The 27677-nt window shown below is 43.5% G+C and overlaps 6 protein-coding genes across 12 annotated transcripts; 2 read left to right on the forward strand and 4 right to left on the reverse strand.

The window, feature by feature from the left end:
- The first annotated feature begins 2 nt into the window (after nucleotides 1-2).
- On the forward strand, nucleotides 3-668 carry LOC108651260 (tubulin polymerization-promoting protein homolog). The gene is made up of 3 exons (XM_018100794.2): nucleotides 3-184; nucleotides 260-396; nucleotides 463-668. Exons 1-3 carry the CDS (start codon nucleotides 113-115, stop codon nucleotides 605-607), a joined length of 354 nt encoding a protein of 117 aa, XP_017956283.1. The 5' UTR covers nucleotides 3-112; the 3' UTR covers nucleotides 608-668.
- On the reverse strand, nucleotides 558-4588 carry CalpB (Calpain-B). The gene is made up of 2 exons (XM_018100770.3): nucleotides 3144-4588; nucleotides 558-3067 (listed from the first exon to the last, which is right to left on the reverse strand). Exons 1-2 carry the CDS (start codon nucleotides 4342-4344, stop codon nucleotides 1509-1511), a joined length of 2760 nt encoding a protein of 919 aa, XP_017956259.1. The 5' UTR covers nucleotides 4345-4588; the 3' UTR covers nucleotides 558-1508.
- Nucleotides 4589-4843: 255 nt separating this feature from the next.
- Taf2 (TATA-box binding protein associated factor 2) lies at nucleotides 4844-9249 on the forward strand. 2 transcript variants are annotated; one of them, XM_089259919.1, is made up of 7 exons: nucleotides 4844-5009; nucleotides 5072-5126; nucleotides 5181-5344; nucleotides 5395-7005; nucleotides 7064-7476; nucleotides 7540-7750; nucleotides 7812-9249. In XM_089259919.1, exons 1-7 carry the CDS (start codon nucleotides 4960-4962, stop codon nucleotides 8950-8952), a joined length of 3645 nt encoding a protein of 1214 aa, XP_089116045.1. In that variant the 5' UTR covers nucleotides 4844-4959; the 3' UTR covers nucleotides 8953-9249. The 2 variants fall into 2 exon arrangements, with proteins under 2 accessions (XP_089116045.1, XP_017956239.1); XM_018100750.2 differs by having other exon boundaries at nucleotides 5401-7005.
- LOC108651246 (uncharacterized) lies at nucleotides 9233-17153 on the reverse strand. 3 transcript variants are annotated; one of them, XM_089259920.1, is made up of 4 exons: nucleotides 16819-17153; nucleotides 14468-14675; nucleotides 13190-13539; nucleotides 9233-11359 (listed from the first exon to the last, which is right to left on the reverse strand). In XM_089259920.1, exons 2-4 carry the CDS (start codon nucleotides 14502-14504, stop codon nucleotides 9371-9373), a joined length of 2376 nt encoding a protein of 791 aa, XP_089116046.1. In that variant the 5' UTR covers nucleotides 14505-14675; nucleotides 16819-17153; the 3' UTR covers nucleotides 9233-9370. The 3 variants fall into 3 exon arrangements, with proteins under 3 accessions (XP_089116046.1, XP_030238254.1, XP_017956262.1); XM_030382394.2 differs by lacking the exon at nucleotides 16819-17153 and adding an exon at nucleotides 14966-16811 and having other exon boundaries at nucleotides 9233-11353; XM_018100773.3 differs by lacking the exon at nucleotides 16819-17153 and adding an exon at nucleotides 14966-16811.
- Nucleotides 17154-21382: 4229 nt separating this feature from the next.
- Ciz1 (Ciz1 zinc finger protein) lies at nucleotides 21383-26179 on the reverse strand. The gene is made up of 8 exons (XM_018100771.3): nucleotides 25996-26179; nucleotides 25509-25809; nucleotides 25396-25443; nucleotides 24144-24574; nucleotides 22930-23614; nucleotides 22548-22871; nucleotides 21848-22491; nucleotides 21383-21787 (listed from the first exon to the last, which is right to left on the reverse strand). Exons 2-8 carry the CDS (start codon nucleotides 25803-25805, stop codon nucleotides 21466-21468), a joined length of 2751 nt encoding a protein of 916 aa, XP_017956260.1. The 5' UTR covers nucleotides 25806-25809; nucleotides 25996-26179; the 3' UTR covers nucleotides 21383-21465.
- A 193-nt stretch (nucleotides 26180-26372) lies between these two features.
- Nucleotides 26373-27613, reverse strand: LOC108651254 (putative Golgi apparatus membrane protein-like protein CG5021). 4 transcript variants are annotated; one of them, XM_018100788.3, is made up of 4 exons: nucleotides 27468-27613; nucleotides 27235-27317; nucleotides 26937-27171; nucleotides 26373-26869 (listed from the first exon to the last, which is right to left on the reverse strand). In XM_018100788.3, the coding sequence occupies exons 1-4, from the start codon at nucleotides 27480-27482 to the stop codon at nucleotides 26555-26557; spliced, it is 648 nt and encodes a 215-aa protein (XP_017956277.1). In that variant the 5' UTR covers nucleotides 27483-27613; the 3' UTR covers nucleotides 26373-26554. The 4 variants fall into 4 exon arrangements, with proteins under 4 accessions (XP_017956277.1, XP_017956275.1, XP_017956276.1 ...); XM_018100786.3 differs by having other exon boundaries at nucleotides 26373-26884; XM_018100787.3 differs by having other exon boundaries at nucleotides 27459-27613.
- Between the last annotated feature and the right edge of the window lie 64 nt (nucleotides 27614-27677).

Raw genomic sequence — 27677 nt, forward strand, 5'->3', positions numbered from 1 at the left:
TTAAGTGTACTTGGAGCATTGGCTCTGTAGTGTCTGCCTTATATATGGATATATATTTATATACATAGTATATTTCATTTAGTTCCTTAGTATATATAGTCTCTCTAGCACCATGGCCGATGACGACGATAAACCAAAGAAGCACACGATCGAGTCGCTCTTTCGCATTTACTGCAATCATAAGGTCTATATATATATTTACCTTGCACTGCTATATATGTGTAGTTGTCCAATCTATATGTGAACCGCCTTTGCTCAGGTGATTGGCTCCGATCTAGAAAACCAGGAATATCATAGTATTCTGCTCTCGCAACTGGACTGCTGGCTGGAGCAGGCCAAGCTAATGCCTGTGCCCATTACGCGCACACAAACCGGGCTAATCTATATGCGCTATAAGTATATCTGCATACCGATGATATCATTATATTTGAAATCTGATCAGACACGTACATATTTCCACAGAAAGTGGCGTCTGGAATATGAAGATTTTCTTGAGGTGCTGCAAATACTCTGCTCTGAGTCAGATTTGAACTATGAGGAAATGAAGGAAACACTCGTCTTGGCTGGCGCACCGACTGGTGCTACGGAAATCGTTGTAGTTAAATAAAAATTTTGATTATGTGGTGAAAAGAACGATGAAACAATATATTAATTGATAACAATTACAATTACAATTAGAGTTATAATTAATTAGAAAAAGTGTATACATATTTATTGACAGTTGTGATTCACGCTTTTAAACAACTTTTTTTCACTGAGTATTCAAGCCAAAAGAACTATGTAATAATATATAATTTATATTTTTTTTATAATCCATATTTCATTTCCAATCATTTTTTTTTTTTTTTTTAATTTCTTAGACGCAATTTTTGATCGAGCACCTCAACAAAACATAACAAAAAACTTTGCAAAAAATAGATAAAATACATACATATGTATACATACAAATTATAGTAAAATTTATATACTGCTAGATTCTTAGTTTCTTTCTTGTATAAAGCACATATCATTTTGTACTGGCGGCGACTTTTGGCTATTGCATAGAATGTGAATGTAGACCCAGTTTGATTTAGACATTACTCATAGATACACACTATATATATATATAATATATATGATATACATAATATATATATATATGCATGGGTGTGTATGTGAGCCATATAGTATCTATATAATGACTCTGTAAACAACCGGCAAGTTCTGCTGAGTTTCTGGTTTTTATTTTAGTTGCTGCGCTCTCTGCGCTTCCCTCGCACTTGCACGTTTATCGTCAAGCGCTCGACTGAAGGTCAATATAATTAATGTGCACACGATTTTGTATTTCCGCTTTGTGGTGGTCTCACTGTAGCAATCGTTTGTTATTTGATAAGCTCAGTCTGCGTCATGGACATGCAGCTGTGCATCATCTGAATAGCATCTGTATAGATATGGTAGTATATAAGTAAATGTGGCACTTAGGATTAGTATGGGTTGCGCCTGAATGGAGCGGGATTAACTGTAATTCTCTAGGAGTAGATGGTGCGCTCTAGCCAATCGTCTAGGTTAAAGAATGCCGTATCGGAATTGTCAGTATCGCGTTCGCGGAACATCTCAATGAAGGTCTTCACTTTGATGGCGCACATCAGGAAGTCATCGAAAGGCACCTTGCCGTCATGTGAGCCGTAGCGATGGGCCAGAGCATTGAGTAGCCGATTGTTTAGATGATAGCCAGCCGAGTTGAGTGCTCCACGCAGATGGAAGCCATCGATACTGCCGCTGCGACGTACGTCATACAACTTGAATACGGCGCGCCATTTGGCAATGTCTGTTAGGAGAGCTTCAAACTCATCGAAGCCCAGGCGACCAGAACGATCCTTGTCCAGCATGGCGACCATGGAGCGTACGGCATCCTTGGAGAAGCCATCGGTGCCGACCATGACGTCGCGCATCGAATGATCCAGAATGCGTTTAAGCTCCTGCCAGTCCACTTCCTCGTCGCTACCAGCCACGCTGTCGAAAAGACGCTTGAGCGCGATGCGCTGGGGGTCGTCTTCGTCTTTTATGGGTGGCGGCAGCGCAGGCGCAATACGATCGTCTGTCTCGCCGAAGCCGACCTCGTCATCGTTCTCCTCCATGTTGTTCATGGTTTCGGAGAACACACGAATAATGAACTCGCCCTCCTCGTTGGGATCGAAGGTCGAGGGCACAATTAGATAGTGACCAGGCGGCAGCTTGAATCGTGCGCAAACCTCACGTGTATTTATAAAATGTGGAGAGCGAGCCACCGAGGCACGATACTTGAAGAAGTGAAGCCCTTGAGGCTTCTGCTCCAAGTCTCTCTCTGTCAGATGGTAAATGGCAAAGCCGATGGTTAGACAATCGATGCCCACGTTTCGTTTGCTGCGACGATTCTTTTGCATAAGCGCCACAATCACCGTGCACTTGCCATCGTCATCCTCTTCGTCGGGGTCTTCCAGCGTGATGACGTACTGTGGATTGTGCCAGAAAGTCTCCAGAAAGTTGCGACAGCCGCCAGCCGTGACGCCAGATGTCCACTCGCCCTCAAACATGGACATCTCCCACTTTCGCCGCGAGCTCTGCTCCTGATCTTCGGTCAGCGAGTCGGGCGAGAGATTGCAAATCTCTACGCGATCGAAGTGATTGAGGAAGTCCTGGAAGGACATCCAGAACTCACCATCACGATCGAAATTCAAGCCAATCTGCTCCTTCTGGTGCTCCGGAATGAAGCGCCATTCAGGCGAACCGTCGCTCCAAGGACCGTTCCACTCGGCATCGTTGCCCCAAGGATTGCGCATGCGTATCATGGGCAGCTTTCCCTGACGATTGGGCGTTGATATGTCCATTAAACAGACTTTGGTTATGGAATACGCATGCCCACGTATCAGACCCTCGCGCGTCTCAGCCTCTAGCACATGCGGATCCGGCTCCAGAGAGCAGCCCATCATTGAGCCACGCTCTGCTGCCTTAGTCATAATGCTGAATAGGTTGGGCGGAGCATCCTTGATATCATACCATTCAGTGACACCACCCGTAAAGTCCTCCATGGCCTCGCAAGTGGTGCCGCCTAAGGAAGAGGATTAAGGATTAAGATGGTTAGAATATGTTTATATTAATAAAGCAAACGTATATTTAGGACTCACCCTTTAGAGCTTCGTAAGAGCCATGCAGCTTGGCATATGCCTTCTCCAACAGCGCGCTCCAAAATTCGTTTTTCTCCGTTGAGTGCATATAAATCAACTCCCCATTGTAGGTGGGCAGACGGTCGTCGATGACGACCTCGACCCATTTACCATATTGCCAGAACTTGAAGTGGAAGATGCCCGCGTAGTTCTCCTGGAAGTCCTGATCTGGCGGTATCACGCGGAAGAAGAGCTTCGAGTCTTGCGTCAGATTCGCAGCCGCAGCCAGTAGCCAGCAATCGCCTAGCTCACCCTGCTGAACATCGAAGCGTGAGTAGCCCTCAACAAAGAACTGCGGATCGTCCACAATTTCTCCAGGTCGCAGCCATTCGATGTACCGATCCGGCCGACGCGAGAACATAAGGGAATCATTGTTGGCCGGAAAATCAGGATCTTCAAACAATGTATTGTTGGACACACAGGATTCGCGCAGCGTGGAAAAGTCCAAGTTTTGAGTGCTCTGCTGACGCGTGGTACTCGCCTTGCGGCCCATCCAGAACATGTTTTGATTCTCAGGCACCTTGACGCTGGTGAACTGCAGCTCCTGTACGCCCACAGATGGCTCCTCCTCAGGCGTGGGCTCGTTCGCTGGCGGCGCTGATGGCGTTGGCATCGATGGGTAAATCGATTGGGGTGCCGGACTTGTGGGCAAGGGCGCATAGGGCATGGGCATGCCTGGCATACCCATTCCTCCAGTCGTTGGATACGGTAACGACGGCGGTCCACTTGGATAGGGCGTCGCACTCGGATAGGGCATTGCACTGGGATAAGGCGTTGCACTGGGATAAGGCGTTGCACTCGGATAAGGCGTGGCACTCGGATATGGGGATGCACTCGATATGGGCGCCATCGGCGTTGATGGATATGGCAACGGCATGGCTGGCAGATTGGGATACATGCCAGAGCTTGGATACGGCGTCGCCGATGGCTGGGGCATGCCTTGATACGATGCATTCTGTGCCTGGGCCGTCTGCTTTACCACATATGGCATGCCACCCACGGACTCCGATGTTGGATAGGGCAGCGAAGGGTACAGTCCAGACTTCGGCTTGCCTTGCGTGTCGTCGCTGACTTCATTCTTGTTGTAGCCGAGAGCTGCCAAATTAACAAGGCCAATGCCACTGGCATGATAATTTTTTGGATAATTATCAATACCGTACATTGTTGCACAGTTCTTTGAATTTAATTAACTTTATCGATTTACGCAGCTAATGGAATTATAAACAACTATTACAGGGAACGCAGGTAGCCGCTTTTGCGTGAAAAGTGCTGACTCGACTGGGGAAAAAATACGTTTTAAATGGGAGAAATATCCAAATTTAACTTTCGTATACCAGATGATTCACATCTTAACCCTTGTGTATGCGGATATTAATCTTGATATGATATCACAATATTAGGAGTTTGAATAGAATCTATATTTCAGTAAATGTTGATATAAATGTAAGTATAAATAACTCTTTAATTTCTTAATTTAAATATTTAAACTACTTACACTCCATTGTATAGCTATTTTGGAGATTAATGTTTTATCCAAATTTAATTGGTGCTGAAAATACCCCAAATACAGCATCAGTGTTAAAAGTTGTAATCAGGGCTGCATGATGTTTGCTAGAGTTGCCACAGCGGCATTTGGTATATTTTGCTGTCATTTTAGACAACAGCCGCAAGCCGCAAAAGCAGAACAAATACAGCATTGGAAAAAATAAACAATGCTGTGATATTGTTAGTTGTTAAAAAATTTTGTGAAATTTGTAGATATTAAATGTGAACAACTATGGACAACAAATCTGAGATTGCCGAAGAAACGCTGCGTCCATTTAAATTATAAGTATTTGGCTGTCGTTGCTTAAAGTAAGCCATCTAACAAATTTTCTTTTCCCTAGCACGGCGCATCAAGTTGTGAGCCTAACTGGAATTAGTTTTGAGCGTCGCAGCATAATTGTAAGAGAAAATAATAGCGCATCAATTGTAATATTAATTATGCATGATTTACAGGGCATGGTTGAGTTGACGATAGTGCCAAATAATGACAGCTTACGTTTGATACGTCTCAATGCCAAGCAGTTGCGAATTTATAACGTGGTGCTCAACGATGTTTGCCAAGCCGAGTTTTATTACTTCGATCCCTTTCAGGATATATGCCGCAAGGACCCCAAAAGGTTTGTTGATCCATAGCAAAGCTTGTGACAGGTCTTTAACTCGTTTAAAGTTCCAGCCGATCTCTGGAAGTCTTCTCAAGGAATCACTTGGCTGCAGCGCAAATCACGGATCCGGATACGAATAATGGGGAGTTGTTGATTGTGGTGCCACAAGAAGGCTATCCGTTGATTCAGGAGGGTCGTGGTCTGCGCATACGCATTGAGTTCTCAGCCGAAAATCCCAAAGGTGGCATGCACTTCGTTATTCCACCCTTGCCTTCGGATGATGAAATAGGGCAGAATTACAGTGCACACATGTTCACCAACTGCTATGAGAACTCGACCCGTCTGTGGTTTCCCTGTGTAGACAGCTTTGCTGATCCGTGCACATGGCGACTAGAATTTACAGTGGATAAAAATCTGACTGCTGTTTCCTGTGGCGAACTGGTCGAAGTTATAATGACGCCGGATCTTCGAAAGAAAACGTTTCACTACACTGTATCCACACCTGTATGCGCGCCGAACATTGCGCTGGCTGTTGGCCCATTCGAAATCTACGTGGATCCGCATATGCACGAAGTGACTCATTTTTGCCTGCCCGGCCTTTTGCCTCTCTTGAAGAACACGGTGCGGTATCTTCACGAAGCATTTGAGTTCTTCGAAGAGACGCTCTCCACACGCTATCCGTTTTCCTGCTACAAACAGGTGTTTGTAGACGAGCTTGATACGGATATCAGCGCCTATGCAACAATGACCATAGCATCGGTTAATCTCTTGCATTCGATAGCAATTATAGACCAGACCTACATTTCACGGACATTCATGTCACGAGCCGTGGCAGAGCAGTTCTTTGGCTGCTTCATCACCTCGCATCACTGGTCGGACACTTGGCTAGCGAAAGGCATAGCCGAGTATTTGTGCGGCCTCTACTCAAGGAAATGCTTTGGCAACAACGAGTATCGGGAATGGGTGCAAACGGAGCTGGCGCGCGTGGTCAAGTACGAGGAACAGTTTGGCGGCATTATACTCGATTGCAGTCAGCCACCAGCTCCTCTGCCCGTATCGAGTACGAATCCCGCAGCTGCTGCGAGTAAACAGCAGGAGATTGTACATTACTTTCCCATCAAGAGTTTGCACACAGTTTCACCCAAATATGTGGAGGCGATGCGTCGAAAAGCACATCTGGTCATACGCATGTTGGAACATCGCATCGGCCAGGAGCTGCTCATCCAAGTGTTTAACAAGCAACTGGCGCTGGCCACAAATGCAGCGAGCACAAAAATAGGCTCCGGCCTCTGGTCGCAGCTGCTCATTTCCACGAACATCTTCATTAAGGCCATCTTCACAGTCACAGGCAAGGACATGTCTGTGTTTATGGATCAGTGGGTGCGCACGGGCGGCCATGCAAAGTTCTCGCTCACCTCGGTTTTTAATCGAAAACGAAACACCATCGAATTGGAGATACGCCAGGATTTTGTCAATCAGCGCGGTGTGCGAAAATATAACGGGCCCTTATTGGTGCAGCTGCAGGAGTTGGATGGCACATTCAAGCACACGCTGCAGATTGAGAATACACTGGTCAAGGCGGACATCACCTGCCATTCGAAGAGTAGGCGAAATAAGAAGAAGAAGATTCCATTGTGCACCGGCGAAGAGGTAGACATGGATTTGTCTGCCATGGAGTAGGTCTCATTAGCCCTTATTAAAGCACATCAACTTAATGTTTTCTCAATTTCACAGTGACTCACCTGTCCTATGGATACGACTAGATCCAGAGATGATTTTGTTACGGGATCTGATAATTGAGCAGCCGGACTTTCAATGGCAATACCAACTACGACACGAGCGAGATGTGACAGCCCAGTTTCAGGCAATCCAAGCGCTGCAAAAGTATCCCACCAATGCCACGCGTTTAGCACTCACCGACACCATTGAGAGTGAGCATTGCTTCTACAAGGTCCGCTGCCAGGCTGCTCACAGTCTAACCAAGGTTGCCAATCAAATGGTCACCTCATGGAGTGGTCCACCTGCCATGCTCAACATCTTCCGCAAATTCTTTGGCTCCTTTAGTGCACCACATATCATAAAACTGAACAACTTTTCCAACTTTCAATTGTACTTCCTCCAAAAGGCTATACCCGTGGCCATGGCTGGTGAGTGGATCAAAAGCTTCCCTATTTTTTTGTTCTATCTTTAACTGTATTTGCTCGCCACAGGATTACGCACGTCTCATGGCATCTGTCCACCCGAGGTAATGCGATTTCTCTTCGATCTCTTCAAGTACAATGAGAATTCTCGTAATCACTATACTGACGCCTACTATAGAGCTGCTTTGGTCGAGGCACTGGGGGAGACTTTGACTCCCGTCGTGTCTGTAGCAATGCATGGTACGCAAATTACCACAGACAGCCTTTCCACGGATGCCAAGTAATTAGAGACGAAACTAATGTGTATGCTGCGTAGACTAATGCCATTTTGTTTTTGATAGACTGGTTCTGGATGAGGTGACTCGCCTGCTGAATATGGAGAAGCATTTGCCATCGTACAAGTATATGGTATCCGTGTCTTGCCTCAAGGTCATACGCAAGCTGCAAAAGTTTGGCCATCTGCCCTCGCTGCCTCACATTTACCGCAGCTATGCGGAATATGGAATTTTTCTGGACTTACGCATTGCTGCAATGGAGTGTCTTGTGGACTTTGTGAAAGTAGATGGACGCTGGGAGGACTTGGACCATTTGATAAGTCTGCTCGAAACTGATCCAGACCCTGCTGCACGTCATGCTCTCGCCCAGCTGCTCATCGACAATCCACCATTTACACGCGACAGCCGCAGTCGCTTAGACAAACCAAATCTGGTGGATCGTCTGTGGATCAGCATTAACACATTGTCCTGTGACACGAAATTGCGATGTGATTTTGTGGATCTCTACTATGCGCTTTACGGTACCAAGCGACCGTTTTGTCTACAGACTTCCGAAACTCAGAATTTTTACAAGGACCTGCTGAAGGACTCTAATGTGCCAAGTAACTCATTTAAAAGGGCAATCGATCCCAAGCCTATAGACAGTGAGCCCCAGGAGAGACAAAAGCCATCTATGGTCACTATCAAACGAACTGCTACAGAAGCCTTCGAGGTGGGCGATGAGATCATAAAGCTAGAGCGCAGTGAGGAGATCACCGTGCTAAATGATCCGGTTGAAGTGCAGGCCTATGACGGCGAGGCAAAGCTAAATGTTGATGCTGTCGATGAACCTGCTGGCGACTCTCAGCAATTGACTAAGCGTCTACGAACCGAGATATATGCTGATACTGCAGACGATAATTCGATCTCGGTGGTAGACGTAGGCGAGACGACACGACAATACGAGAGCAGTTACGACGAGAGCAAGATGAGACCCGATGGCAATTTGAAGAAAAAGAAGAAGAAAGACAAGAAGAAGCATAAGCACAAGCACAAACACAAGCACAACAAGGATAAAGACAAAGATCGTGAGCGAGAGCGCAAGGATAAGGATCGAAGAGACCCGCAAATATCTCGCCTGCAGACAAAGGAGGCTGCCACGCCCGAAACTCTCAGCTCAGCGGATAGTAGCAACAGCAACAGCAACACCCCGCTGAGCGTGAACTAAGGAAAGTTCGCCGAACAACTCCCTGTGGCTTATTGAAACAATGAATTATATTTGATGAGTTAATTAATTAGATAGTAAGATTTTTTTTAAAAAAGGGCTTTCAGCAATCTATTGCGCATATGAAAGCTATTTGTATAGCTTATATTTATAAAAAAAAAAAAACCTTTCCATTTTCCGTGTATTCAGTCCGATGTAAATCCCTAAATCCCTCTCAAACAACAAAATTACCTAGAAATCCAAAAGCTTACGCAAATAAATAATTTTTTATAATTCATAGAAACTTGTTCTGAAGATCTAGCTAGATTTTATTATTATTTATTTATAATTTAACTTTATGAAGGTGCTGAACATGCAGAAACATTTTTACAATACTTAAAACTAGGCAAAGGGTGAGTGAGATTAACTAAAGGATCGCGTCTTATGTGGCCTTCGCCACTGGCTCGGCGGGTGCCGTTGCCTTCGTCTCGCTGCCAGCGACAGCTGTATCCTGCTCGTCACGCGGCCTTCGTTGTAAATACGTGACGCTGCCGCCTCCAATGCCCGTCGCCGTCTGCTGTGGCGCCTCGGCGGAAGAGGGCGAGGAGAGGATCTTCACCGACGGCTCCGAGGGCGCTGCGCGCTGATGCGGCAGTTGATGCTGATGCTGATGCTGATGGGCTGTGAGTTGGCGAGTGGCCAGGCGCATCAGATGCGCATAGTCTACTGGCGGATGGTTACGATACTCGGGATGATCCTTGACATACTGCTCATAGGGCACGGGCACAGGAACGGGCACTGCCTTGACTGGATAGCCAGCTTCGACGAGCGCCTGGAACTCGGCCTGGGTGAGTGGCTTGCCGTTGGGTGGCGGCAGATTCAGCTGCTTCACCTCGTCCAGAGTTCGCAGCTTGTGCACTGTAGCGGCTGTGGGCGTGACACGAGAGGGCGTGGCTATGCCAGTGCCCTGGGAAACATAAATGCTGGACTGCGAGGGCGACGGATGAGCGGGATAGTCAATGGGCTGCACAGTGGGCACGACAGTACGTTGTTGGCCATGGGAAACATGCTTGATGGGATCAGGTGGACTTGGATAGAAGTGGGCATTGGTGGGTGCTGGACTTGGGGGCTGGGCACGCTCTGCATAGTCGGCATAGAGCAGCGCCTTCTCATAGGACTTGGTAGGTGAGGGTGTGGGCAGCTTGTATTGTTTAGTGCGATAGTGCTTGGGCTTGGGCACTGGAGTGGGCGACGCCTCCTGGTAGTAGTACTGCGAGGGCTGTGGCTGAGCTGGCGCGCCTGTTGGATAAATAACAGGCCCCAATCGCTTGCCCTCAGGCTGCGGGCCAGGGTAAATGGGCGTCGGTTGCTGGAAGTTGCTGAACTTGAAGAGCGACGGCACGAAAGGCTGATTGTTGGCATCCAGCAGAGAGTTGGGCGTGCTGGCCAAATAGGCCTTGGGCTGGCGCAGTGCCGGGTGCGAAGTGGGTGCCGGTGGATGCTGTGGAGGTGGCAGCCGTGTCACATGCTGCTGATGATTCACCAGAGTGGGCTCATTACTGCTGTCCACGTAGGCCAGCGCCTGTTGACCCGCACCTGGCTTGTTGGCGGCCAGCAGCTTCTCGATTTCGCTCTCCAGCGAGGATTTGGCCAGCGGATGATTGGGCAGCGTCTTGTAGCTAATCTGTGGCTGATAGTAGGCAATCTGCGGGGGCAGGGCAGCGATGAGGCGCTGCTGCTGCGGCGGATGGCGCTGCTGTGGCACCGGTGCCTGCGACTCCTCCTCCTCCTGTGACTGCGGCAAGGGCAAGTACTTGGGTCCGCCGCGCGAGTAGCTAGGCTGCACCAGCTGCTGCTCGGCCACATAGCGGTCCCGATAGCCACCCAGGCCCAGGATGGGCTCTGCCTGCTGCAGCACTTTATGCGTGGCTGCAGTGCTATGCACTGGCAACAGTTTGGGCTGGGGTGAAGGCTGTCGCTGTTGTTGCTGTTGCTGCTGATGTTGCTGATGTTGCTGTTGCTGTTGCTGCTGATGTTGCTGTTGTTGCTGCTGGCGTAGTTGCTCATGGTAAGCTCTTGCTTGCAGCTCTTCTTCAAGTATTTTCAAGAACTGTTCTTCGGGTATGATTTGATATTGTTGCTGCTGTTGTTGTTGTTGAGGATGTTGCTGCTGTTGCTGATGCTGATGATGGGGTGCAGGCAGCGGCAAAGGCAGCTGATATGCTGGCTGCGCGTAGGGCCCGCCCCTCAAACCCGGCTGTGGCTGTATGGAGACTGCATACCGTTGCTCCGCCTCCTGCTCCTGCTCCTGTTCCTCGGCGACGGGCGTTGCCTTCTTGGGAGACTGTGTCGCTGTCTTACCTTGAGTCCCAGATGCGAGTGCCTTGGGCTGGTGTCGCTGTATATCTTGCAGATAGACGTAGTGCTGCAGCTAGGCGTGGGCGAGAGACAAAGCGTTAGGGCGTGTCTAATAAATTATGACGATTAAGCTCGCTTGCGGCTAGGTGGGCGTGCGAAAGATCAACGGCCAATGCCACAGCCAAATGGCAGCGTTCAAATGTGGAGCTCCCCACATAGAGGCAGCTAGCAACTGCCACATCCATTAAGATCAACTCGGAGTTGTGAGCGGTGAGCTGTGAGAATCGTGTGGCATCTAAAACTTATATAACACTTGTGCGACGACTGACAGCAACAACAACAACAACAACAGAAACCTCAACGGTTGCGGGGTCTTGACTTGGGCTGCTGTTGCAATCGATGCGCAAGTCGGTGGCGGCGTTGGCATAAAACAAATTATTTACATTACACTGTGCAACATAGCAACGATAACGTTTTAGGTCAATGTGCAGCACTAGACTACAGGAGCAAGAGATGTGACAACACCAAAAATGCAGGCGTGAGAATTGCCTGAATATGGGCATGAGAAAAGAGTGTGGGCTTCCATGGAGACACAGATTGCTACTCAGTGTGGAGCACATCATTGGAGAGAGTAACAGAGAAGGAAAGAGAGATGAATGGAAGAGAAGATATATTTGAGCTAAGACAGTTTCTTGTGTAAGGAATTGCAACAGAGAGGGAGTATATATATATGTACATACATATATGAAATGATGAAAATGGAATATAAATAGCTGGAAGTAAAGATAAACTTTCTGTTGGGCTATCAGTAATGTACTCCATTGAAGTACTTAACCTCTTTTCTTTATATACCAAGCTGAGTATAACAAATCTAACAAGAGAAATGGAGAAGAAAGAGTCTAAGTAGTTCATAAATTGCTGAGAATCGCATGGAAAGACAATGGATTTATAAGTAGTAGCAATTGGGCCAGACCAAAACTGAAACTGAAAGACGCTTGCCTAAATTTAAGTTAAGCAAATTAGTTAAAATTAGCTGAATGAGAAGAGCTAAAGCCCAAAACCTGTTGCGCAGTGTCTGCCGTCGCAATAGGCTTCACATTATTATAATAAATAAAACTCAGCCATGTCAAGGCGCCATCAGCGGAGACTGAGAGACAGCAGCATGGATGTGGGGGGTGATGTGATTATAACATTATGTCAACTTTCTTCCCACGACTGAAGCCAAAGACAGACAACGAACGCCTGCCATTGTCTGCGACGAGTAGAAGAAGCAGAAAAGAAGAAGAAGAAGAAGAAGTTGCGGCTGTTGCAAATTGTGTTGGATGTGGCATGTTGCTGTTGCTGTTGCTGTTGTTGTTGTTGACGCGTTAGAGCAGCACAATAATAATAATTTTGCAATTATTTAGTTTTTAGTTGTTGCTGCTCGTGACTTACATTTCGGCCCCCACAAATGGCATTTATTATATTCGCTTTTAATTTTTTTCTATTTCCATTTTACAGCAATCATTTTTCTTGCACATTTTGTAATATAAAAACATTGTCTTTTTTTTGGGTAATTGCGATTGCTTTAATCGCAATTTGTTCCCAAAATGATGAAAATTGAAGCACAATATTGGTCAAGGTTTGCGCCAAGCTGGGGGCCAGCGAAAGGCTTAATTTGACAAATTCAATACAAGCTGCAATCGTTGTTGTTGTTGTTGCTGTTGTTGTTTCGGTTGCTGTTGTTACAGTTTAACATCCTGCATTTTGCAAAGAATCGTGTAATTCGGTTGAGTCACGCTTAACAAACGCTTCTGTCGCCCCAAGCGAACAAATTTTGACGAAAGAGACAAGCAAATATTGACCCACTACTACGGCGAGTGAGGAGACCTTTCTTTACCCGCCCTCCCCCTCTTGGACTCACCTCCTGGCTCTGCTCGAGCAGCTGAGCAGCGTGCGGACGCGAATTGGCCGCCGCAAAGTTACGCAACTGCGGTTCCTGGTGCGACTCGTGCTGCTGATGCTGATGCGGTGCAATGGGGCGTATGATGAACTGGTTCGGTTTGCTGCCGTAGATCGACTCCTGCCCGTCCTCGGGATCGTCAGCGGCTGCTTCAGCAGCCGAACTGCGATGATTCGGATAGATGGGCGTCTCCTTGCTGCTCACCTGTCGCTTGTCTTTGGTCGCTTCCGTTTCCAGCTGCGCGGAGGCGGAGCTGCTGCTGTCTTCGCTCTTGGCTTTGGCATCGAGTGCTTGGCCGACGACGACGAGGCCTGTGTGGACACGAGAAGAGTTTGTGAGAGTTTTTCACTTTTAATTAGAAAGGAAACTAAAGGTGAATGAAACTATATAAACATACATATATACATTATATATATATATAGTTGAGCTCAGATGAATTACTAATCTGCTTTTGGCACTGGCTTTTTACCATTATTATTTTATGTTGCGCACGTTGCTTATTTTTTTATACATTCCAAACTGGTTTTTAAGTTAATTTACTACGCCATAAAAATCAATTGTTAAATATTAAAACGTTCTTTTTATGCAGTGTTAAAACTTTTATAGCATTTTTTTATGGCAAATAAATCAAAAGCAGTTAGAGTAGCGCAGACTAAAAACATAATTGAGTTGTTTTGTAACTGCTTATTAAAAATAATAAAGGATTTATTCTTAAAGCACTTAATAATAGTCAATGTGATGTAGTATATGTGAGATGGCGGTTTAATCTCAATATACATTTTTTTTCAAACCTGACTTACTTGAGTGTACTACATTTATATATTTATGTATAGCTCTGATCTCCTGAATGATATATGAGTACAATTCTAAACGAACGAAACGAAACATATTCGCCAAAGCTAAATTTTGACAAGAAAAAATATCAAGCAAAATAATTAATCTAATATTAATAAAAATTTCGCGTTGGTTTTGTTGAAAATGAAAGAATTATTTGGCTTCATTAAAAGAAATAATAAATATAATTGATAAAAAAATAGTATATAAATACTACCTCTCCGAATAAAAACTAAACAATATTTTATACAATGCATAAAATAAAAAATATGCATAAAAAATACATTATATATAGCGCTAACCTTGAATTAGCAATTTTTTCAGTTTCACAGAAATCGTGGGGATCTTCCCATATTTTCGCTTTTGCACGATTTCAGTTAATTTCCGTGTTTGATTTTGACTTACCCAGCAAAAGTGTTAGAGCCAATATTTGAATTCTCATTTTGTGTCGTTGCTGCAACGGACTAGTAATTGAATATCTTTTGCAGTTGCCTGTTGGTGTTGTAGTTGTTGTTGTTGTTTATTACTTTCACAGTCACTGCGATGTTTTGTTTCGCTTTCCTTGACAAAAAATGCTCGCAAAAACAGATTACTGCATTAAACACATGGCTAACTGCAAAAAGACAAAGACAAACAAACGGTATTGAAAATCACACAAAACACACAATAAACACTGAGCGTTATACGCTTGCTTATTAAGATATAAGAGTTATATAATGGAAATGAAGATTCGACACACAATGCGTGAAATTGAAAAAACTATAAACTGCAAAATTGTCGATTTTAATCCTTCGATGCGCACGCGTCTTGAATCACAGCAGCCTTCACGCTATTGACGGCCATTAGGCTGGTGTATAGCCATACACATAAGTCTGGCTGATGATGTTATTGGCGACGATTTACCGTTTGTTTTGTAGCCTGCCTTAAGTATCTATTGGCAGCAGCAGCAGCCGGAGCAAAAGTCTTGATCGCGCGCGTTGCACGTTCGACAAACGAATCTTTGCCATTGTGCAGGCAACACTTGTATTTATTAAAAAAAAAACCGCCACAGCACAGACAGAGCCGAGACTAAGACCGAAAGCTAGCCACGAACCGTTGCCGACCTTTGCGGCGGCACAAAGAGAAAGGTTCGACAACAGCAGCAGCAGCAGCAGCAGCAGCTTCTCTATGGGTTTTAAGCAAACGTTGCAGGGGGCTACTTTGGTTAATTCAACGTTGACGGCCGCAACTGCTAGTTAGGCGCTTGTTTAATGGCCACCCGTGCATTTGCAGGCAGCCGCCTGGAAGCGTTTGCGCCCCCCAAACACCAGCAACAACAACAAATGCTAACGTGACACTAAATTGAACTAGAGCCACGGCCTGGGCCTGGTCCTGGGCATGGGCCTCCGACAGCAGCAGCGCCTGCGCCTGGGTCTGGGCCTGGCCGAGGCTAAAGGGCATATTTTGTGTTTAGTTGCTGTTTAGTTGGCTCAAATTGTGCGCATTACATTTAACAAGCTCGCAAATTTGGCTAAGCATTTGCATTTGCATTTGCATTGCATATTTAATAACGCCCAATCGGCAAGTTCGCTGCCTAAGTCTTTCGTTTGACATTTGCAATTGCCACCGGGCAATTGATCAACATTTCAGCGCATGCGTGGGCCAACCTCAGCCTCAGTTTTAGCTTCACCATCAGCATGAGCAGCCTCGACTCTCAACAATTTGGCTCAATTGCAGTGCGATTTAATTTCCAGCTCTCTTACCCAATGCCTAATTGCCTGTCTTGGTGCGGGCGATTGTTGGTTTGCTGTCGCTGTTGCGGCTGTTGTTGCTGCTGTTGTTGTTGCTGTTGTTGTTGGTGTCAAAGTTAACACGGTAGCTGTGAAATTTAGCGCTGAGGAAATCCGCTTAAATGGCCTGACAAATTATAGACTCGATGCCATTTCCTCATCCTTAACAAATTGATTAAGACAATTGCAATCCAAATAAATAAGTTGATAATTAAGCTGAAGATCTTTCTGCTTTTTGTGTGTGTGTTTTTGTTGTTGCTGCTCGGCAGCATTTGCGCAACAGCAACATCGATCAATTGCAGGCAACAACAGCAGCAGCAGCAACAACAACAACAACATGGGATTTACTTATTATAAATTCAGCTCATTGTTGTTGTTGTTGTTGTTGTTGGTTTGCTCACATTGTCATTTAGTTGTCTGCGTGTTGCTTGTGAAATTGTTGCATTGCATGCTGGACGCAGACAGCAGCAACAGCAGCCAAAACAACGATGCGATCAGCAACATCAACAACAACAACAACATTGGCAACATCTTCTTTTCTTTTACTACTATTTATTATTATTGTATTAAAGTTTTTTCTATTTTTTTTTTCTCTTTATTTTTCCCTTTTTTTTGTTTTTGTTGGCTGCACAGCTTTTAATTTCAAACACTTTTTGCAGCAGCCAAGCAGAAGTGCAACAGTTAGCTCCAATCAATGGTCATTATGAAGTTGATAATGATGTTGCTGCTTCTGCTGTTGCTGCTGCTGCAATTGCTGTTGATGCACTCAACTGCTGTTGCACTTCGCAGTTTGGCATTTGCATTCAGTTTTTATTGCTAGAATGTTGTTGCTGTTGCTGTTGCGGTTGCTGTTGCTGCTCTGGCTGATGCTTTTTGCGGCCGACAGTTTTATGCTCTAAATTTTATGTGTATAAATTGTTTCTAGCGCGACAGCCTGTTGGACAGTAGTCAACCTTAGCATTTAGCTTATGCATTTGATATACATACTCCGCAAAACATCGGCCAAGATCTTAATTGGCAGAATCTACGCGAAACTATTTCCAGTTGTTGCTGTTGTTGTTGTTGCTTCTCTTGCTACTGCCGCTGCTGCTTCTGCTGTTGTTGCTCTTGTTAATGAAATGTGCATTGGACAATGCTATTGCATAATCCTCATCGTCTTCGTCGTCGTCGTCGTCGTGCATATGTCAACTGTGCGGATTGTAACTTTTTGTTATTGTTTTCGAATAGAGTCTGGCTATGATACGTTAATCATATAGTTGGCCATAATAATTATGGCTAATTTATGTATAATTAAACTGCGACAAATCGTAATTAAAATGCCATCCAAGACAGAGTGTATTAAGCTACTTCACTTTACTACTTACTAAGTGTAATTGATATATGAGTTACGGGCTTAGCTGAAGCTTTAGCCTATGGGTAAATATGTCAAAATAGAGGCATAATATGTGCATTTAAAGCAATGCATATTCAAGAACTATCTGGGATATTTAAAAGTCAATTAATGCACATTTAAGGTATGATAGCTCAGCATTTTTTATTTAAATTTGACATTTAGGTTCTTTGATTAAGGCTTTCACTTTTCTTTTTAAATTAAATTAAAGATCAAATGTACTGCAAACAGGTTTTACTCATGAAAAACTAAGCTGTTTATTAAAAATTTCATTGCATACTTTCGAGGGCTGCCAAAATAGAATTATTCTAAATTGTCAATCATTCATAAAAATAAATATTTTTAGAATTTCCGAATTTTATTGCTTATACTTTGCAGCTGACTTTATAGTTTTGTATCTGCCCAAAAACCTTTAACGAATCCCATAAATCATAAATGTCAAAAATAAGCGCTTTTGCATTAATTAAAATGTCTGGAGCCGTAAAAAAAGAGCATTCTAATTTAAGCAATTGCCACACAACATTTAAATACAATTAATATGGCTTGACGTAAAATCGTTTTATTTGAAAACCAGTCGGGCGTAAAACTGCTATAAACATAAACCAATTCGTGATTCATGAATCGCAAGCCCAATCGGGCGAGCCCCCCACAAAGAGACGAGTCTTAAATCTGTATTTGCTCAGCGGCGGCTCTATCTCAATTGGAGTCCAAGTATATTTGTAGTTAAATCCGGGTTCCAGTGAAGCGTGGACCACACTGACACACACATACATAATCACACACACACACGAGGCACACTCTCGCTCGCTATGCTTATAATTTGCTAATGAGCGTAGAGTCCAGTCAACTGTAGACAATTGCGATTGGCATTACATGTTGTGTGGGTCGCCGGGGCCATAAAAGATCATTTTTGGTCGGACTTTTTTTTGGCCCGCATTGTTATATGATTTGCGTTTTCCTGGTTTTTCGTTTTGGCCAAGTGTTTCCATTAAACGCAGCCGGGTCCGTGTGATAAATTTATGTACTTAAGCTTTAAGTGCTGCACGCTTGGCAGGTTGATTTTCACTCTGCACTCATAATGTGGAAGCCCATTAAAATCAGAAACAGTCAGCATTTAATGCACCCAATCCGCATCATTCGATAATGAGCTAATGTGGGCAGACAGCTGATAGACATGCTTCCATGGCTTGCATTTCCAGCGCCAGCTCGATCTCCGCATGTTGCCAGCGACCTTGCATAAATTTATGATTATGATTTTTGGTGCCTGTGCAATCAGCTCATAAAATGTCAGAGGGCATAGAAAGAAAATAAAGGCACAGGTGAAGCTATTAACATGCTACGTGTGTGCCTAAAAATAAAAGAGTTAAGTGTTGCTTCACTTAAGTCTGATTGCACAATAAATCTGTGACTCTAACTTCAATAAAAAGAAATCAGAAAAGCGTTGCATTAACTTGGCTGAAAGCAAATGCAGCCCAAATAGCGAGTTTAGCACAAAAAACCTTTAAACAATAAATATTAACAAAAAATAAATACATATGTGTGTATGTGTCGAATAATATAATCATAGAAAACAAGCAACAGAGAGAAAAAGAAAAAGATTTTCACACTACAAAGACTCAGCTGCTGACAGCGGCAACTAGCGAGGCATGTAAACTCGTCTTTGGCTTAGCATTAGCAATAGGTAAGCCCCCATAAGCCTCACCTGGCGGCTGCCTTTGACGACAGCGACGCTGACGCCGACGCCGACGACTTTATTTACATTTTGGGCGTGAGAAGAATGAATGAAGCATGCAAAAATATGACAAACAAAATAGCATAGATATACATATGTACATACATGCAAACGTGTGTATGTGCAAGTTGTGCTGGCTGCATCTTTCCCAGATGCAGCTGCACCTGTTTGGCTTTAATTAGATCTTGCAGTAGTACTATTTATTCGCACCGGCAACGCCCTTGCGGTATCTATGCAAAAATCTACAACTACATCCACAGCCCATGCTCTCTTTAAATTGCGTGCCAAAAAAAAAATAATTGCTATCTGCCTGTCTGATGTAATATATTTATGCAAGTCCAAATCAAACTGATGCGGAAAGAGCAAAAAAAAAAAAAAAAAAAAAATCAACCGTGTGCCACTGTATTTGGTACAAGTGAATGCAGCAAGTATCACTGAGGATTTCCCAAACCTCGGGTCAGCTGGCCCTGGTTTTAACTGTGACTGTGACTGTGCCTGTGCCTGTGGTTGTGTCGGTGTCTGTGGTCGCACAGCAATTAAGTTCTTAGGCATTAACGTGCCTTAAATGCTGCTTGATCAATCACAAGGCTGCCAAAGAGTCGTGTGAAATGTTCACACATTACAGTTGGGCATTAGGCATTGCAATAAGAATGGACATGTACAAATTAATTACATGCATACATATGCACTTCAAGTACATGCACAGTTGTGTAAGCATAGGCTCAGCTTTAAACTAAACTGGGATAGGCTTAGATGACGTTACGAATTGTTATCAATACTTATGCAGTCGTTTAACTTGCAGCTAAATTTCATTCATTTAAATACAGAAAAAAAATATAGACAATGAGAAAAAAAGTTAAGACCTTGCGTTACAAAACCGTTGAGATCGTACAATCAAATCATTACCAGCATTTTGGACAACAGATATCATTTTGAATACACACGTAAATGTATGCAAATTCCAGCTTTTGAGTGCCAAGGCTCTTTACAAGAGAAGAAAAGACTAGAAATCAACAAGACACAAAAATAGAAATAAACAATAAACAAAACAACACACGTATACTTAACGATGTGAAAATGTGCAAAACAAAGCATTTGTTTAAAAACCAGCAATTAGGCACGCACCCGCACAAAAAAAAAAAATAATAATAATGTCTTAAGACATGCAAGCGCTGTAAAATGACATTTCAATGAAGTCGCCAAATGATTTAATTCAACAGCAATCTAGCTACACACACATGAGAAATGCCAATGCCCAGCGGTAAATGCGTAACTTAACAGCATATTTACACCATTAGTGCGTTGGCGCTGGCATTAACAAAAAACTTTTTTGCAGTCTAGCAAACCTGCTTCAACTAACATGAGACGCTACCTTGGCATTTAAAATGTGGCAAAGTGCAAAAAAAAAAGTTTATTTTTTAAGCGAGCTGCTCGCAACAGGAAGATCGACAAAAAAGCCGTCGAAATTTCTTAATAGAAGCACCAAAAGGCAAGAAAACAAAAAATAAACAAGTTGGAGCCACAGATTAAATGTTAATAGCACTAAAGCCGAAGCTGAAGCCGGCAACAAACGAATCGAAAAACCGGATTTGTGGCACAGAACAATGCGCGCATAAATCTCGCGACAGCTTGAAATGCAATTCACCAAAGCGCCGAATGAAAGATTGTCAGGGATTAACGACACAGCTTCGGCAGTCAACCAAGTGGACAGCATATCAAGCATCGAAAAAATGCAGCGCGCTGCAATAATCAAATCAAACAAAAAAAAAACTTGACATTGTCTGATTTAATAAAAAGGAAGCTGCATAAACCGCAACCGCTGACTGAGAGAGGCGCCCCCCGTAATATTAACGCATATTAAGTGGCACATTGTGTAATGTGGCACATGCAAAAGACATGTTGTTGCCACATCTGGCAGCCACAGTCCACAATCCTACGTGACATGCAGTGAAAGTTAATTTTAGCGAAAATTATGAAATGAAATGAAATGTATTTTCCTTTCAGTTGCCATTGCCACCGTCTTGCCATTGTCTCGTTGCGGAAATAAAAACCGGCAGCTCGGAGTCTCTGCTTGTCTCGTCCACAAGGTTAATAAATACATCTGATAAATAGGCGGCACCGAAATCGAAAAAATCCACTTAATCAAATTAAACAACTACCATTCCGCTTACACACTCTCTGTAATAGCTGCCCTGCAATTGGCAGCTGGAGCACATTTTCGGCTGGCTCATTGTTTGGTCGCTTTACAGTTTAGAAAGGTTGCTACCGCCGCTGCCACATGACGCGAAAGGTACATAAAAAGTGTGCTCCACATGCTGCACAGGTGGTTCGGTTTGTTTAGTTAGATTTTCAAAAACTAAAAGGTTATTAAACGTTTGCTGCACATTGTTGTCTGCAGTTGCATGTGAAAGTTAAATTTCAAATGTATTTTTTTTTTTATTATACAGCAAATAAATCACTGCAGTTATCCGTGTGTGTCTGTTGGTGTGTATTAATGGTGGACAGATCGTGCTCACTTGGAGTCAGCTGCTGAGTTGGTGGCCGCCTTGATAGCTGCTGCTGAAGTGCGTTTCAGGCTAACCAACACCTGACGTTTCTTCGAGGCCGGGCCGGGTCGGTTGGCCTTAGTCACGGCCACTTTGGGCGTTGCTTTCTTAACTGTGGTCGACTCCGACTTAGCGGCAGTTGCCGATTTTGTTGGTGTTGTTACAGCAGTAGTAGCAGCAGCAGGCTTTTTGTCTGCTGTCTTAGCAGCTGGTTTTGTTTCCTTTGCAGCGTCGTCTGTGATGGAGCCATTTGATTCATCTTTGACATCCTTCAGCTTGTTCTTTTCACTGTAATTGTTTAATATAATTATTAGTAAAAATAATTAATCAAAACTAATTTCACGTCACCTTTCAATGTCAATATTCAGTACAGATTCATCTTCCTCCTCCTCTTCTTCTTGACCCATTGGTTTGACTTCCGCCAACAGATCACCCAAATCCTTGTCAACCTCCTCCCATAGTTTATCATCTTGCGATTCATCACCATCTTCCCCCTCGAATTCTTCATCATCATCCTTGACATCCCTCTCAATATCTTCTTCTGCTTCAGCTTCGTCAGTGTCCTTGTGTACCTTATTACCCTCCTCATCGACCTCTGGATCATCATCTTCGCCTTCGTCCGATTTAGACTTCTTTTCTGTCTCTTCTTTATGGCGCAGATAGTTCTTAATATGCAAATGCTGCAAGCAATGCTTCTTTGAGTATGTTTCTAAGGTTTCATCGCCTTGCTTGGGCGAATAATGATTGCACAATTCGCAGTAATAGGTCTCAACAGCCTTGATGAAATCCAGGCCAATCAGGCCACGTTTGCGAGTCTCCTCGTCAGCGCTCTTCTGCGCGGTTTCAGCCTCAAGCAGCATTGCATCAACATCAGCATCCATGGCATCGTCATCGATCTCGCCTACCGAATCAACGGTAAGGAATTTGTTCAAATCAATTTCACGCTCATCAACGCTGTCCTCCGAGCCAGACTCATCATTGCGGGCTTTATTCTGCAAGAACAAATGATTATTAGTTTAATTACGATATACTGCTTGTTAACACCTACTCGTATGTGCTCCAACGAGCAGCGATGGTTTTCATAAAGCATAGCGTTCTTAAATGCCAAGTGACAGGAGCCACAGTATGGCATCAGGAACTTCTTGATCGTCTTGTGATGCTCTGAGGCTTGATGCAGATTCTTCGGCTGACGATAAGCCAAACGGCACAGACGACAATAACGAGACTCGTACTCTTCCTTGCTGTTCTCCTCGATTTCACGCTGTGTGGTGCGTTGACGGGCGCGCATGCGCTGCAAGTCTGCGCGCTGACGTAATGCAACGGTACGCATCGAATTCTTGTGTGTGCGTGAGTTCAAGTGATAGTGATATTCCTGCGGAATATATCTAAATAAGTATCTATAGTGATGATGCAAATCCATCTCTACTCACCTTGAAGGTAACGCACTTGATGCGGCAGTGCACGCAGGTCAGTTTAATGAAAGTGCGCTTGCGCAAATTGTGTTCATCGTCACGATGACGAGAGGTTGTACGACGCTCTTTGCGATCGTCATCGCTCTCGTCTTTGTCCTTGCGCGATGAGCGTTCCTTCTTGCTGGACGACGACTTCTTTGACTTGGAGTCCTTGTCATCGCCGTCTTTCTCTTTTTTCTTACCTGTTGACTTTTCAGCAGTGCCCGTGGATTTACCCTTTTCTTTGGGCTTATCGGCATTGTCACCGGACTCATCGGTCTTGCCCTTACCAGCCTCTTCATGAGCATCATCATCATCATCGGTGCTAACTTTGGTTTTTTTCTTCTCCGCGTCATTGTTATCATCTTGCTCCTGGTTATCGCCATCGTCCTTATCCTTGTCATCATGTGACTTGCCCTCGGCATCTTCAGTTGCCGTTTTGCTGCTACGTTTCTTGCTTGGCGACTTTTTAGTCGTTTCGCTCTTCTTCTCTTCTCCATCAGCGCCAGCTTTATTGTCGTCTTCGTCTTCTTCGCCACCATCTTCATTGCTTTTGATCTTCTTTTTATCAGAATCGTCCCCCTTGTCAGCGTTTTCAGAGTCATCATTGTCGTCGCTAGAGTTATCGCTGCTGTTCACTGCCTGGCGTTGGCGCCGCAACGAGCTATACATGGGAATTCGAATTGAATTTTTGTTTGTTGTTGTTTTTTTTTTTTTTTAGTTTTGGTTTTTGTTTTGTGGTGAGGGGGCAAGGCATAAATGCAAATTGATGTGGTAAGTACTCGTACACAATTAAGATGTAAGCTAACAAAATACTTTGTTACATAGTGTCGGGTGTCGTTGGTTATCTTAATTTGATTCTCTACATGTTTATACACTTTACAAGATCTCGAATCTCTCTTTCTAGTATCTCGATAGAATAATGGTTTTAAAACCCCTTTCAATTTGTGAATTTAGCCAATAATAGTTTTCAACACACACTCAAATATGGCATATTATTTATATTGATATAGAGTGTTCATATTACACATATAGCCAAATGTATCAGATGCTCTTTTCGCACTTCATTGGCACATGGCATACTTTAAACTATCATCAGCTTCGACTTCTTTATAGGATTTTTTTTAAATATATATACGACTTTATCTTTTTTTCACTTTTTGTTTTGTTTGTTTAACTTTTTGTCTAATTACCTTTTCAACTGTTGTATCTTGAGCAGACGAGCGCGATCTTTCTGCTGCGCATAGAGCAGCTGACGGCGCATGGTGCGCAAATCATTCGATTCGTTGAGGCGCGGACGCACAATCCTCATGGTGCCAACGCCGCGCATGTTGCTGCGAATCATGCCGCCGCGTATGGACATTGAGCCCCGCGGCCGTGATATATAACTTGTGCCGGCAACACTGCGCAACAGCGGCCGCTTTGGCGGACCCATCGATGAATCACGCTGATGCCGCTGGCTGCCAGAATCATCTCGTGGCCTATACGAGCTTGAGCTACCGCCACCACCACCACCGACGGTGCTGTTCCGTTGATGGTAACTGGACGAGGACGAACCCATATTCTGCGATGAAGACGATGGGCGATCGTTGTGATCATTTGACGACGAAGTGCGACGGTAATCCTATGACGATTGATGAGTAGGAAGGAGTGTAGAGGAGCATTGTTTTTTTTTTTTTTTTTTGATTTGATATTCGAATACATATAGAGATATACATAGAAATTTCTTGATTTGTGGATGATAAAGAATTACTATATATATATATATATATATTTGTATATAGTTATTTATATATATAAATTGGGTTATCTCAAATGCAATAATCATTATCCTGGCAGCAAGTGTGTGTAGTAGTAGTAGTAGTAGTAGCATGTTGAACAAACCTTATATTTTTAGCTATTTTAGATGGATTGATACAAATATACATATCGAATGTATATATATTTATAGGTATATAGATATATATCTGTTGCTTGGAACGGAGAAATTGTCTGATTGTTCAGGCATTAAAATATAAATACATGAGATATAGACACACGGTCTCATTCGCGGTTCAAGTTCAATCTCAGCCGTGGCTGTATAATATATGCATTATTACATATATCTTGATCTCTGTGGCAAAATCTTTGCTATAATGCGTAGCTGCTGCTGTTGCTGCTGCTATTTATAATGTATAATATATATGCAATACAAATTGAGTTCTTTCGTTCTCAAAGTCTTTTAATCTGACTACTTTGAGAGCACTACCATTTACGTGTGTGCTTTTCCATCCGGCGTTAAACCTTCATAAATAGCGCTATAAATATTTGGAAACTCATTAAAATTACACAGACAATGACAGCTGTACATATATACACAAATATCTTTAAGAAACCTAAAATTTTTGGATTTTACTTTTCTTTTTAGGGCACATTAATGTTTGGTTAAGTCTTATATGAACTTACGTCTTGACGTGGACGTTTCCGGTCATCACCACGATCGCGTGAGGAATCCTGTTATACCCAGACATAGAATTTCATGTTAGAACTGAGATTTTAATGTATTAATCACAACTTACATAGCTACGCTTGTGGGAAGAGCCTGAGTCATAGCGTCCGCCGGTGCTAGAGTTATGATGGTTGTTAAACTTATCGCGGTTCCGATTATCGTAGTGGTCATTGTTGGAGTTGTTATTGTTTCCACCACTGTACCGATTGTTGTGATGATAGTTGTTCTCATATCTTCCGTTGTTGGGACGATAGTTTCCTTGCGTACGCGTGTTCACGTAATTGCTGGAATTGCGGTTGTTGTAATAACCGCCACCACCGCGCATAGTTCCGCCTCCACGTGGAATATAGTTGCCGCGACCACGCATTTTGCTATAAAAATAAACACAAGCACGCACAAAATGAACCAAAAGACGCCCACAGTCTAGCTTTCTTTTGCCTACTGAAGCACCCTGTTTCCACCTTGCATCTGGGACCGGCTTTGACAGCGGCAAAAAAAAATCAATATTTCTACCAACATATTTCGCGAAAAATACTTTGAAATAACGCTGCGCTTACCTTTTATATTAATTTATTGGAAAGAACAAACTTGATGTTCTTGGTTGTGATTGCTTTTTCACTAAGATTGCAATTATTTTAAGGCTTATATTTTCTAACTGTTAGCAAGCCGTACACACAAGAAAATTTTCCGACAATGGCTAATATTTTAGTGATGTGCAATGAAATAATCGAGGTATACCCCAAAAATTGACAGCAAAATAGGAGCAAGTTGGCATCCTCAAAAAATCAATGTGACCAAATACGTAATAAACGTAAAATACCAGACCTTTTGTTGTTTCCATACAATTTTAAATAGCGCCTTATATGTTGAATGTCTTTTACTCCCATTTATTTTGCGGGTCTCAACGATGCATTTGATATTATATTGAGTGAGATTTCAGTACATGCATATGTTCTTTACTCAATAAAAAGCAGCGTAATTGTAAGAAAAGTTATTGCTAAATTAAGTTTTACATATGTTACACAGAGACGACCGAATATGTCAGCATAAAACTAAATACTCTTTGGAATGCGCCACAGCAAATGTTGGCAAGGTGCCTGGCTTGCATTCAAGATCTCACACAACTCCTGTTGGGCGCACATTAGTCGGCGGAGCTGCTGTATTGGGCTTCGTCATAATGTCGAACGCATTTTTGAACAGCTGTGTCTTCATAAAGTCCGTTGCTGCGCTATTTAAATCTTTATTAGCGCCATAGTTGCACTTGACATAGCCATAGAGATTTGCGGCATTCAGGGCAATGGCAATCATGACTAGTAGCAGCCACTTGAACTTCAGTCCGAATAGGGCCATCAAAAAGAATAGACCCCAAAAGAAGGGACAGAGTATTAAGCCCAGCCAGAAAATGCGCTGCTCATGTTTGTTGATTCGGCTCTGATAGGAAGGAGACTGTGTTACACTTATCATACCGATAGCAATCAAGTACTGTTGATGCACTCACGTTTCTTGACTCAAACACCCAATGCGATTTGCCATCGTCATCAACGTAGTTCCACCAACGTAGCCCTACTAAAAGTCTCCCAGAAATATTCTTCACAGTCCAGAAGTCAGCGGATAGAAAAAGCACAACGAATACGAAACTGGTGATGAAGGAGTCACTAAACCAGCCACAGAACATGTAAATGACGATCGCTGCACCGCGGAAGAACAGATGGAAGAAGGTGACGTACGGATGTCTAGAAAAAGACACAGGTGAGTGCAACACATACATACATTTCTTCAATCGGTTTACTGCTTACGTGTATTTCTGGGACGCTCTGCTGGGATCGCGCATTTCATCTTCCTCGCCAAACGGTATCGTATCATCGTCCAATAGCGGCACCTATGCATACAAAATCTAGTTAGTGTTTGTTTGCTGTTTAGTCACAGATAAAATTTGTTGCTGTTGTTTTAACGCTGGCTGGTATTAGTTGCATTTGACGTGCAAACTCCTGCTCTTTATTTGTTAGTGTGGCATACATACATTTCTTACCGTTGCAGATGCCATTGTTTATGGCTTGACTAACTTTTTACCAATTTAAATAAAAAATGGCTTGATAATAATTTAATGCATATTCTCTTTACTTGCTGCCTGCGTATAATGTGTATCGCAAATTGGCAGACTATCGATAAGTTATCGATTGCTTGCAGTGCAAGTGTGGCAACGCCAACGTCATAATTGTTTACCTTCTGCTGATAATAG

Source organism: Drosophila navojoa, chromosome 4 (assembly GCF_054131105.1).
Source record: "Drosophila navojoa isolate 15081-1374.11 chromosome 4, UAZ_NAV_1.0, whole genome shotgun sequence".
Classification (NCBI taxonomy): Eukaryota; Metazoa; Arthropoda; class Insecta; order Diptera; family Drosophilidae; genus Drosophila; species Drosophila navojoa.